The sequence below is a fragment of the Delphinapterus leucas genome, chromosome 4 (assembly GCF_059928025.1).
Source record: "Delphinapterus leucas isolate spDelLeu-1000000601 "Yukka" chromosome 4, BTC_Dleu_Yukka2, whole genome shotgun sequence".
Taxonomy (NCBI): Eukaryota; Metazoa; Chordata; class Mammalia; order Artiodactyla; family Monodontidae; genus Delphinapterus; species Delphinapterus leucas.
Window position 1 is genome coordinate 2,123,176 of NC_143132.1, and position 12,403 is coordinate 2,135,578.

Below are 12,403 nucleotides of genomic sequence, written 5' to 3' on the forward strand. Positions count from 1 at the left end.
TATCACATTATTTTGTGGATGTTGAACCATCCTTGCAATCCTGGAGTAAATCCCACTTGATCATGGTGTATAATCCTTTTCATGTTTTGTTGAATTTGGTTTGCTAATATTTTGTTGAGGATTTTTGTACCTATGTTTATCAGAGACACTGGCCTGTAATTTTCTTTTCTTGTGGCATCCTTGTCTGGTTTTGGTATCTGGGTAATGCAGGCCTGTAAAACAAGTTTGGGAGAGTTCCTTCCTCTTCTATTTTTTGGAAGAGGTTGAGAAGGACTGCTATTAACTCTCTGAATGTTTGGTAGAATCACCAGCGAAGCCATCTGGTCCTGGATTTTTGTTAGTTGGGAGGTTTTTTGAAAACTGATTCAATGTCCTTACTAGTAATCAGTCTGTTCAGATTTTCTATTTCGTCATGACTCAGCCTTGGTAGGTTGTATGTTTCTAGGAATTTATCCATTTCTTCCAGGTCATCCAATTTACTGGCATGTAATTGTTCATAGTACTAGTCTCTTACGACACTTTGTATTTCTGTGGTGTCACTTGTAACATCTCTTTCATTTCTGATTTTGGGTCCTCTTTTTTTCTTGGTGAGTCTAGCTAAAGGTTTGTCAATTTTACCTTTTCAAAGAACCAGCTCTTAGTTTCACTGATCTTTTCTATTATCTTTTTAGTCTCTATTTCATTTGTTTCTCCTCTGATCGTGTTATTTCCTTCCTTCCACTAACTTTGAGCTTTGCTCTTTTTCTAGTTCCTTGAGGTATAAAATTAGGTTGTTTATTTGAGACATTTCTTGTTTCTTGAGGAGGGCATTTATTGCTATGAACTTCCCTCTGAGAACTGCTTTCACTGCATCCCATAAATTTTGATATGTTACATTTCCATGTTCATTTGTTTCAAGGTAGATTTTTATTTCTCTTCTGGTTTCTTCTTTGACCCACTGGTTCTTCAACAACATGTTGTTTAATCCCCACATATTTGTGCAGTTTGCAGTTTTCTTCATGTAATTAATTTCCAGTTTCATACCTTTGTGGTTGGAAAAGATGCTTGATATGATTTCAATCCTCTTAAGTTTATTAAGACTTGTTTTGCAGCCTAACGTATGATCTATCTTGAAAAATATTCCATGTGTACTTGAGAAGAATCTGTATTGTTGTTTTGGGACGGTATATTCTGTAAATGTCTGTTAAATCCTCTAGTTTAACATATTTAAGGCCTATGTGTCCTTATTCATTTTCTGTCTGGAGGTTCTATCCATTTATGTAAGTGGAGTATTAAAGCCCGTACCATTATTACACTGCTATTCTCCCTTTAGATACGTTAATATTTGCTTTGTATTTTAGGTGCTCCTATGTTGGGTGCATAAATACTTATGAACATTGTATTTTCTTATTGGATTGACCCCTTTATCATTACATAACACCCATCTTTGTCTCTTACTACCGTCTCTGATTTAAAGTCTATTTTGTCTGATATAAGTGTAGCTACTCCAGCTTTTTACCATTTCTATTTGCATGGAATACCTTTTTCCATCCCTTTACTTTCGGTTTGTGTGTCCTTACATCTAAACTGAGTCTCTTGTAGGCAGCTTATAGATGGGTCCTGATTTTTTAATCCATTCAGTCACTTTGTCTTTTGAGTGGAAAATTTAGCCATTTACATTTAAAGTAATTATTGATAGGTGTGTGCTTATTGTCATTTTCTTAATTGTTTTCTGGCTGTTTTTAAAGTTCCCCTCTGTTCCTATCTCCTTCTCTTGCTCTCTTCCTTGTGCTTTGATGACTTTCTTTAGTGGTATGTTTATATTCCTTTATCTTTTGTGTATTTACTATAGGTTTTGCTTTGTGGTTACCATGAGGTTTATATGTAGTAACTTACATCTATAACAGCCTATTTTAAGTTGATAACAACTTAAGTTTGATCCCATTCTAAAACTCCACATTGTAACTCCCCCCTCCAACACTTTGTTTTTGAGATGTCACATTTTACATCTTTTTATCTTGTGTATCCCTTAACTAATTACTGTAATCACAGCTATTTTTACTGCTTTTTTTCACCTTCATACCAGCTTTATAAGTGATTCATCCACTACATTTATCAAATAGTTACCTTTCCAATGAGATTTATTCTTTCATGTGTTTCTGTTACTAATTAGCACAGTTTCTTTTCATCTTAACTAAGTCTCTAACATTTCTTTGTAGGGCTGGCTTAGTGGTGATAAACTTTAGTTTTTACTTGTCTAGGAAACTCTTTATCTTCCCTTCAATTCTGAAGGATAACTTTGCCACACAGAGTATTCTTGGTTGCAAGTTGTTTGTCCGCCACCCGCTCCCCCAGCAAGTTTAATACACTGTGCCACTCCCTTCTGGCCTGCAAAGTTTCTGCTGAAAACCTGCTGATAGTTTTATGGGGTTCTCTTGCACATAACAGATTCTTTCCTTGTCTTTAACTTTTGACATTTTACCTATAATGTGTCTTTGTGTGAGTCTCTTTGGGTTCATCTTGTTTGAAACTCTCTGGGCTTCCTGGATCTGAATGTCTCTTTCCTTCCCCAGGGTAGGGAAGTTTTTAGCCATTATTTCCTCAAATAAAATTTCTGCCCCTTTCGCTCTCTCTCTTCTCCTTCTGGGACCCCTATGATGTGAATGTCTGTCTGTTTGATGTTGTCCCATAAGTCCCTTAGGCCATCTTCCATTGTTTCCAATCTTTTCTCCACTCTGATTGGACAAATCCCCCTGCTCTGTCTTCGAGTTGACTGGTTCTTTCTTTGCTTCATCTAGTCTGCTGCTGAAGCCCGCTAGTGTATCTTTCAGTTCGGTTACTGTGCTCTTCAGCTCTGAGACTTCTATTTGGTACTTTCTTATACGTTTCTATCTCTTTGTTGAAGTTCTCACTCTTTTCCTCCATTCTTCTCCCCAGTTCGATGAGCATCTTTATGAACATTACTTTGAATTCTTTACCAGGTAAATTACTTATCTCTGTTTCATTAAGGTTGTTTCCTAAGGTTTTATCTTGTTCTTTCATTTTGGAACATACTCCTCTGTTTCTTCATTTTGCTGGTCTGTGTCACTTTCTGTACAGTAGATAAAATGACCACCTCTCCCAGTCTTGAAGGAGTGGCCTCATGTAGGAGATAAACCTTGTTCAACTCTGCCCCAGCTCTTGGCTGTCTCTCAAACCTTTGTGCTTGTCCAAGCAGCCTATTGTATTTCTAGTGGCTCCCAGGAGTTGAGGGTGTGCCAAGACCTGTCAGTGTCCCAAAGGGGAGGGTCTCAGCAACTACCTTCAGGCTGTTTGGAAGCCAGACCCTCAGGCAGCAGCTTTTAACAGTATGCAAAAAATACAGTCCCATGGGACCACAAGCACACACTTCTGCCCTTGGGTTGTCCAAAAGCCCTCGGAACTGATATCTGTATTATAAGACATGGACAAACTCAGAAAAAGCATGATGCTAGTGCTAGTGGCTGGTTCTGTGAGCTGACGGACTGTGGATTTAGGATCAAAGTCATGGATCTCTCAAATAACTGTCAATAAATACCAGCACCAAAGCATAAAATCTTAGCACTTCTTCCTTGCTAAGTATGATGTGATGTTTCAGGGAACAGAAAGTAAAGCACACCAAGACACAGAACTCCCTCTAGCCTAATCACTAGGACAAATGGACCACAGAGGCAAAGTCACTGCCCTCTAAGCAAAAACTGTATCTCTTACAATAAACCGTCCTTCCTCGAGTTGGGACAGAAAAGTTAAGAGCTTGTCTTTGTCTTTGCAAGATGCACCCCTCATCTAAGAAGGGGTGATTCACAGCCATAAATGCTAAACCCAACCCGAGCTTGTGGTACAGGGACTGGAAACCTGCCACCCCAACAGAAGTCATCTTGTATGTACTGTCTTTCAAAGCAAGTGGGACACGCAGAGGCTGCCCACAGCGCTGCACCGTCCCAGCCCCTCCTTACTTTGTGGTCCATGGTAGCCATGCAGTGGCCACCTTTTTGTGTGTCCTTATGCTTCCCATGGGGCTCTGTCATCCCCAGCACGGTGCTCTCCCCTCCAGTTGCTGGAGCTGAAGGTAAAGAGAGAACTTCCAGTTCAAATTCGATCATGTGGTATGCAGGCGCAGCCGGCAGGCTGATGCTCGTGACCTTGTCAGACGACTGAACCCGGAGCGCAGCGTCAGAAGCCTTTTCTAGGGAAGACAGGAAAAGCCGCCTGTGACACAGTTCCCTGTGTCCTGGCTCCCTCCCCTCCAGCGGGCGATGGGCCCATGAAGTTCCAGCCCAGCTCCTGCTGCTCATACACACACGGAAGAGTGTAACTGGGAAGGATCGCAGAGGGAGGGAGACAGGAAACTCAGGAGCAAACCCCCGAAGACAGAGCAGCACTGCACGAAGGCTGTGCAGCTGAGCTCGGCTCAGAGAACCGTCACCGTGCTCAGTCTGAAGGCAGAAAGGAGACACTTCGCACAGCCCACCCGAGACCGCAGGTGTCCCGACAGGACATGCTCCCACTCCAACCCACCGCCAGACCAACTCCCACTGAGAAAGAGAGCTGCATCCTCCCCTCTCCAGACCTCGTGGCTGGGGACTGTGGGAGATGGGACTGTTTTAGGGCTTCCAACCAGTGTCTTAAAAGGCTCATTTGCTATTTCTTTCTGCTGAGGAAAGTCGAAGAGGATGGAAGGAGGCCGGAGGCCAGCAGGGCATCGCCATGGAGCGTGAGCCCAGGCAGTAACGCTGCATCACGAGACCACAGCGAGGTCAGCACCACCGGCCACTGAGCGCGTGCACAGCTCTAAGTCTATTCCCCTCCAAGGTAACGCCCCACCTAGGGGAAGGGTTACAATCCACCTACAGGTGGAACATGGCCATGAAAGAGCTGCAAGGAGAAGCGGGCCTCAGACGCCACCTGAGGAAGGCAGGGATGACAGGCTCCTTATATCCTCACGGTGCATGACAACGCCAAGAATCCACCTTCGCCAGGTGACTGCTGCCTTACCTCTCATGTTGGAGTAGATCACTGCTCTGTTCTCTTCATGACCCAGGATGAGCATGGCTTCTACATTGCTGAGCTGAAGGCTGTCCCCGTTTTTTACTGTATAATGGCCAGTAGTGACAGTGAACTTGACCTTCTGAGGAATACCAGCCAAAAGGCTATCTAAAGGGAAGAAGACAGCAATAAGCATCACTGCCAACCAAGAGCGCCAATGGAAGGCCTACCGTGAGTTAAAGAGCGCTGCTTCTGCTGCTAGAGGCGACCTGTTCACTGCACACACTCCATAAGGTCGCCCACTGTCCACCCTCAGCGCTCACCTCAGTTACACGGTCTGCAGCGTTGAGGGGTCCTCGCTAGGCACAAGAGAATCTGAGAGCCTCAGGGACCTTATCACCACTTCAGTTTAGAGAGTTAGCGATTGTGGTGGCAACCGTGTCTACGAGGGTCTCAAAACCTACCCGCTAGCCAGTTATTGAGAGAAACTCAGATAACGACACTAAAGAAAAACGTAATGAAACCGCATGTGCTGCTGCTATTCAGATTTCCCTCTGGCCTTTCCAGATCTCTGGTTCACAGCAGCTCGACAGAAGATACGGTACACTTTCTCCTGGATAGAAATGGGGGGCGGGAACGGGCTGAGGTTTCCTAAGAATCGGCTCCAGGGAAGGCAGAAGGAAGAAGGCAAAAGACAAGACACAAGGAGGAGGAATAACAGAGAAGAGAGAGAGAGGGAGGAGAGGCAGGAGGTGAGAAAGGGAGTGTGGGCTGGGGCAGGGCGGGGGCGTGAGCCAGCACCTCCCAGGCTCTCCCAGCTGCAGGGCTCAGCCTTTCTCACAAAAGGTAAAAAACTACAAATAGAACTACCATATAACCCAGCAATCCCACTACTGGGCATATACCCTGAGAAAACCATAATTCAAAAAGAGTCATGTACCAAAATGTTCACTGTAGCTCTATTTACAATAGCCAGGAGATGGAAACAACCTAAGTGCCCATCATCGCGTGAATGGATAAAGAAGATGTGGCACATATATACAATGGAATATTACTCAGCCATAAAAAGAAACGAAATTGAGCTATTTGTAATGAGGTGGATAGACCTAGAGTCTGTCATACAGAGTGAAGTAAGTCAGAAAGAGAAAGACAAATACCGTATGCTAACACATATATATGGAATTTAAGGGAAAAAAATGTCATGAAGAACCTAGGGGTAAGACGGGAATAAAGACACAGACCTACTAGAGAATGGACTTGAGGATATGGGGAGGGGGAAGGGTAAGCTGTGACAAAGCGAGAGAGAGGCATGGACATATATACACACCAAACGTAAGGTAGATAGCTAGTGGGAAGCAGCCACATAGCACAGGGAGATCAGCTCGGTGCTTTGTGACCACCTAGAGGGGTGGGATAGGGAGGGTGGGAGGGAGGGAGATGCAAGAGGGAAGAGATATGGGAACATACGTATATGTATAACTGGTTCACTTTGTTATAAAGCAGAAACTAACACACCATTGTAAAGCAATTATACCCCAATAAAGATGTTAAAAAAAAAAAAAAAAAGGTTCTCTGAGGGAAGAACCACTGAGAGACTGCTGTATTCCGCACCTGAGGGCCTTTCCAGGTAGCCGGGGAGAAGCTTAAAAGCATAGAAATAGGTAGTTTAGAGAGATTAGATAGAGAAAACGCTTTCCTTGATTTTTTTTCCTCAAATGGAAGCAGCAAGCGAATAAATCCATTGTTTCTAGCCTAAACCACAGCGACACTCACTCCTTAGTGTTTTACTGAAGTGCCATGTGGTCTTCAATAATTTGTTTACACCAACTCCTCCTAATTGTAGGACTTAACAAAAAGGAGAGCAGCACTGAATTTCCCAAATGCCATGCCCGGGGGTCAAGGTTAATCAACACTTTCAAAGGAAAAGCCTTTTGATCTGAGCACAGACCCTAACTAATCTAGCATCCGGCCTCTGAAATGGAAGTCTAAGCAGGAAATTGCATTTACTTATGAAATTCTCTGCAGTAGACATCAGCTGAGATTTAGCTCCTTTTTCTCAGCTAATGTTTAGGAAACATGAAAGTAGCAATTACAGAAAAGCAAATATTCAGATGAACAAAAGAGCCAGAGTCAGTTCCCAGGCAAAATCGCCACAATGCTCCCCAAAGTGTCTCTTACAGAGGGACACAGCTACAGAGGGCCGCAAGCGTGACGCTGCAGAGAGCCCTCCTTCCACGTGCTCCCTTAAAGGAGCCAAGTGCAGCGCAGAACCCCCGCAGAGCCCCCGCGGCCCACTCACCGGCCAGCGGCTCCACGTGCAGCTGCGGCTCCTGCGAATACACGTCATACTGCACCAGCGGGTAGATGTGAGGAAGGACGAACCACACCGGGCCCACCGAGGCGCACAGCTGCCGCAGCGTGTAGGTTCCCGGCTCCTTGGCCTGGGGGCAAAACCGAGCATTCGCACAGCCGTCCCGTTCCTGCAGTGACGAGCTTCTCAAGGAGAAGCTGAGCCATAATCTCTGAAGTGACCGTTCTTCTCACCCTCTTTATCCTGCTGCTCTGTGCTAACACGTCTACACGCGGGCTGTTCAAAAGATCCCTCAGCATCTCTCAGTCGAGGACTTTCTGAGTAACTGATGCTTAAGTTTGACTTTACGCTTAATAACGCATTCTCAATTTAATAAGCTTTATCTGTGGCTTTCTCTTTGCAAAAGGTATTTAATGGAGGCAGGGAGCATGAAATCTAAGACCTGCTCTAAGACTAGACTAAAAACACACGTGGCAAATAGCTGTACTTTCCACTGGCCTCTTGGGTCAGCGGAGCTAACAGAAGCCTCTGCACTGGAGGAAGGTCTGTATCAGAGCGGGCCAGAGACAACTGTTTTGACATCCATCCGTGCAGCCACAAAAGGAGAAGAGAGCTTAACATGAAAGCGCCATCTTCTCTGAAACTTCCTCCTTTTAGCAAATGAGGGTGTTTTCTAGCACAAAGGGAAAAAGTCCAACTAAATCCAGTGAGAACACAAATAATTACCCATGTCAAGAACTTCATTCAAAATTTATCAACTGCCTTACAACTATGTAAGTACAAAAGGTTTTTTCAAAACATCAGTCTGTTTTTCTTTAAGGATAAAAATCAAAGCCAGGTTAACAGGACAGAGACGTCTACTGGATTCCCAGCTTCTTCAGAGGGTTCCTGCGCGTGCTACCCGCTCCGGCCCCCCCTGAAGAAAACTACCCGCCCAACACACACCTGCGTCCTGAACGTGATTGCGTTGGGCCCCGGCTCCAGGGTCACGGCGGTGCACTTCAGCACGTGGGCCCCAGCCTCCAGGGCGGCACCCGAGGGCGCTTCCAGGGACGCGCCACTCTCCTGCTTCCTTAGGAGCACGTGGACATTTTTGCAGATAATCCCTGTTGTGTGCAAGGAATTGTCGGAAGGACTTCTCTCAAACATCTCGCAGAGCTCCAGCGCAGGCAGGCTGTTCTGGGATGTGGGGAAAGGCGAGGTCTCTGCCGGGAAGCTGACAATCCCGTTGGCCGTCTTGTGCTTGGTGAGCCACTCGGCAGTCTTCCGGTAGTTGTTTTTCTCGATGCTGAAGTGGACGTTGATGGCAATCTGCTCCGCGTGGACAGGCACAGGCATCTGACTGCACACGGTTATCTCCACGGACAAGACACCACCCACATGGACCACAGCATTGGAAGGGGTAAAATGGAGATCTCTCAGTTGTGCAAAAGAATGCATAGGGAGTACTATTTTGTGACCTGTAAATACACAGTACCATGTTTTACTTCCTAAGTCACACTTCCAGATGCTATAGAGACTGCAGGACTGGGCCACCATCAGGCCCGCGGGAAGCAATAACGTGCAAAAGAGATGGTTCAGACCCTCCCAACCTTGTGCCATCTTCACACACCAAAGAGTTATTTTGTCAAAAAGAGAACAGAAACACATGCCTAGATAACTCCTGGAAATCATAAGACCTGAAGAAATTAAGGTTTCTAACTTCTGTTTTGGCAAACCCAAGAGAAATACAGGCCAACTAACTCCTCAATTTCAAAACAAGATTTGTAAAGTCCAATTCCTAGAGCTGTTTCAGGGGATTCCACCACCTTCCCACGCACAGAAAGGTTCTCCAGTAAAGATGCCCAAACCGCCCTGTACATCTGGAAATGAACCCAGGTGTGTGCCACCCTGTGAGGCCAGCCAGTGAAGTGAGAAGCCAGGAGGGCAGCAGGTCCCCAGCCCCAGAGGCACCGTCAGGGAAGAACCCACTGCATCCTCCAACTACCTTTCCACAAGCACTGGTGTGTCTAGAACATCCACAAGGCCACTGGACTGACCGGTAAGGAAGACGGTGCCGAGACTGATGCCATAAAATCACAAGAAAACAGGGACAATCACGGAGTATTTTCTTCACAGAGACGCCACGGAAAGCTGGCAGGAAAAGCGTTAACTGCACAGTCTCACGCATGTGCCACACACAGCAGATTCGGCACACAGCTCTACAATGACCAGTCTGGGCACATTAAAGGCTCTAAAACACAAATCAGTACCACGCTGCCCCCGAGAAACCCATGCAGATGGCTTGATGTGTGTGACGCGCACCCCAGCAGGCAACGACCACAGCAACCCAAAGCCAAAACCTCTGGAAACACTGGCTTTCAAGCAGTTAGCAACCGCTATGGACTGAATGCGGTCCCGCCAAAATTCTTAAGTGGAAGCCCTACCCCCCAGTGGGCCCTCTGGGAGACAGTTAGGGTTTGATGAGGTCATGAGGGATGCATGCCCTTGTAGGAGGATGCACCAGACAGCCCTCTCCGCCTCTCCCCCCATCTCCCTTGCCACCCCCTTCCTCCCTCCCTCTCTCTGAGTCTCTCTCTCCACCTCCCTTCCACGCCACCCCCGCCCCTTGCCTTGAAGGGACAAGCCAGGAAGAGGGGCCTCATCAGAAAGCCACCCTGCTGGCATCCTGACGTCAGATGTCAGCCTCCAGAACTGTGAGAAAATAAACACCCGTGTTGAAGCGTCCAGTCTGCGGCATTTTGTTATGGCAGCTCGAGCTAAGACAGTGACTATTTTAAATAAATACTCTTCTTGATAAACTGAACACGAGAAGCTAAATATTACAATAAAGTTAATCTTACTACGTGGCAATTCTTAAAGTATATTTGCCAAAACATTTAGCCTGAACCTAAGACTTTGAGATCTACCTTGCTGTTGGACATTCCCATAAGGAAATACTCAAGAAACTTCAGACGGTGAGACAGTCTATGAGACAAGTGGCTCGATGTCTTTAAAAAGTCAGTGCCTTACAACCCTGTTGTCAAACAACCGCTGAAGGGATGAACACAGTGTGGTCCATCCATACCACGGAATATTACTCAGTCACAAAAAGGAATGAAATGCTGACACGCTACAACATAGTTGAGTCCTGAAAACATTGTGCTGAGTTAAATAAGCCGGTCACAACAAAACACATGTTGCATGATTCCATTTACGTGAAACACCCAGAACACGCATCTTCAGAGACAGGAAGTGGGTCAGTGGTTCCCGGGGACTCGGGGTAGGAAGTGGATCAGTGGTTCCCGGGGACTCGGGGTAGGAAGTGGATCAGTGGTTCCCGGGGACTCGGGGTAGGAAGTGGATCAGTGGTTCCCGGGGACTCGGGGTAGGAAGTGGATCAGTGGTTCCCGGGGACTCGGGGTAGAAAGTGGATCAGTGGTTCCCGGGGACTCGGGATAGGAAGTGGATCAGTGGTTACTGGGGACTCGGGATAGGAAGTGGGTCAGTGGTTCCCGGGGACTCGGGGTAGGAAGTGGATCAGTGGTTCCCAGGGACTCGGGGTAGGAACTGGGTCAGTGGTTCCCGGGGACTCGGGGTAGGAACTGGATCAGTGGTTCCCGGGGACTCGGGGTAGGAAGTGGATCAGTGGTTCCCGGGGACTCGGGGTAGGAAGTGGATCAGTGGTTCCCGGGGACTCGGGGTAGGAAGTGGATCAGTGGTTCCCGGGGACTCGGGGTAGGAAGTGGGTCAGTGGTTCCCGGGGACTCGGGGTAGGAAGTGGATCAGTGGTTCCCGGGGACTCGGGGTAGGAACTGGGTCAGTGGTTCCCGGGGACTCGGGGTAGGAAGTGGATCAGTGGTTCCCGGGGACTCGGGGTAGGAAGTGGATCAGTGGTTCCCGGGGACTCGGGGTAGGAAGTGGATCAGTGGTTCCCGGGGACTCGGGGTAGGAAGTGGGTCAGTGGTTCCCGGGGACTCGGGGTAGGAAGTGGGTCAGTGGTTCCCGGGGACTCGGGGTAGGAAGTGGGTCAGTGGTTCCCGGGGACTCGGGGTAGGAAGTGGGTCAGTGGTTCCCGGGGACTCGGGGTAGGAAGTGGGTCAGTGGTTCCCGGGGACTCGGGGTAGGAAGTGGATCAGTGGTTCCCGGGGACTCGGGGTAGGAAGTGGATCAGTGGTTCCCGGGGACTCGGGGTAGGAAGTGGATCAGTGGTTCCCGGGGACTCGGGATAGAAAGTGGATCAGTGGTTCCCGGGGACTCGGGGTAGAAAGTGGATCAGTGGTTCCCGGGGACTCGGGATAGGAAGTGGGTCAGTGGTTACTGGGGACTCGGGATAGGAAGTGGATCAGTGGTTCCCGGGGACTTGGGGGGATGGGGGGTGGTAGGAGGAGGTTGGGAGGAAATAAGTGTGGGGTTTCTTTCGGGTGATAAAAATGCTCTAACACTGACTGTGGGACGGGTACACATGTCTGTGACGACACCAAAAGCCACAGAGTCGTATACTGCACGCTGTGAACCCTATCTCAATAAAGCTGTTGTATTTTAAAAGGTCAGTGTCTGGAAAAGAGGAAGAAAACAAGATGGAAAGACTGTTCTAAGCTAAAGGAGAACTGAGATACAACAATCAAATGCAGTGTGTGACCCCTGACTGGACAAGTAGGGTCCAATTATTTTGAATATAAAATAATTTGTAAAAACACTTTTCAAGACAATGGGGGAGATCTGAAGAGGGGCTAACTTGGTAGCCCGACTTAGAACCTTGTCCGTCTGTGGGCAGGGTGGTTAGGGGATCACCTTTGTTTTCAGAAGATGCTACACTGTTCCAGGGTCTGGAGCTGCTCTGAAGTTCAGCAAAAAGAAAAAAGAAAGATACAGACACACGTTTGCTACATGGCAAAATGTTAACAACTGCTGAATCTAGGTGGTCAGTATAGAGTACACACGCTGTATTATCGTGTTCGCTTTTCTACGACATCTGAAATTTTTCATAGCAATGTTTGAAAACAAGCCTTACCTGGGCTGCCTGCCTGCTGGCTGGCGAAGCTGAGAATCTCTCTGCAGAAGTACTCCCGCTCGTTGCCAGTCAGGTGCCGGTCGCTGGCCAGGAGGCTGCTGGTCTGAAGGTAGCTG

The 12,403-nt window shown here is 47.3% G+C and overlaps 1 protein-coding gene across 9 annotated transcripts in view; it reads right to left on the reverse strand.

The window, feature by feature from the left end:
- The window catches only part of TRAPPC10 (trafficking protein particle complex subunit 10), an 88,711-nt gene that overhangs the window by 14,077 nt on the left and 62,231 nt on the right, over positions 1-12,403 (reverse strand). For 7 of the 9 annotated variants that reach the window (XR_016392929.1, XM_089910125.1, XM_089910124.1 and 4 more), the window contains 5 exons: positions 12,288-12,400; positions 8,240-8,754; positions 7,283-7,424; positions 4,993-5,151; positions 3,954-4,183 (listed from right to left, as the gene is read on the reverse strand). Coding sequence is in view for 8 of the 9 variants with exons in the window: in XM_089910125.1 (XP_089766251.1) it covers positions 3,954-4,183; positions 4,993-5,151; positions 7,283-7,424; positions 8,240-8,754; positions 12,288-12,400 (1,159 nt within the window). In the remaining variant the exon portion in view is untranslated. The remainder of the gene's footprint in view (positions 1-3,953; positions 4,184-4,992; positions 5,152-7,282; positions 7,425-8,239; positions 8,755-12,287; positions 12,401-12,403) is intronic. The other 2 variants (XM_089910122.1, XM_089910123.1) reach the window with 2 other exon arrangements.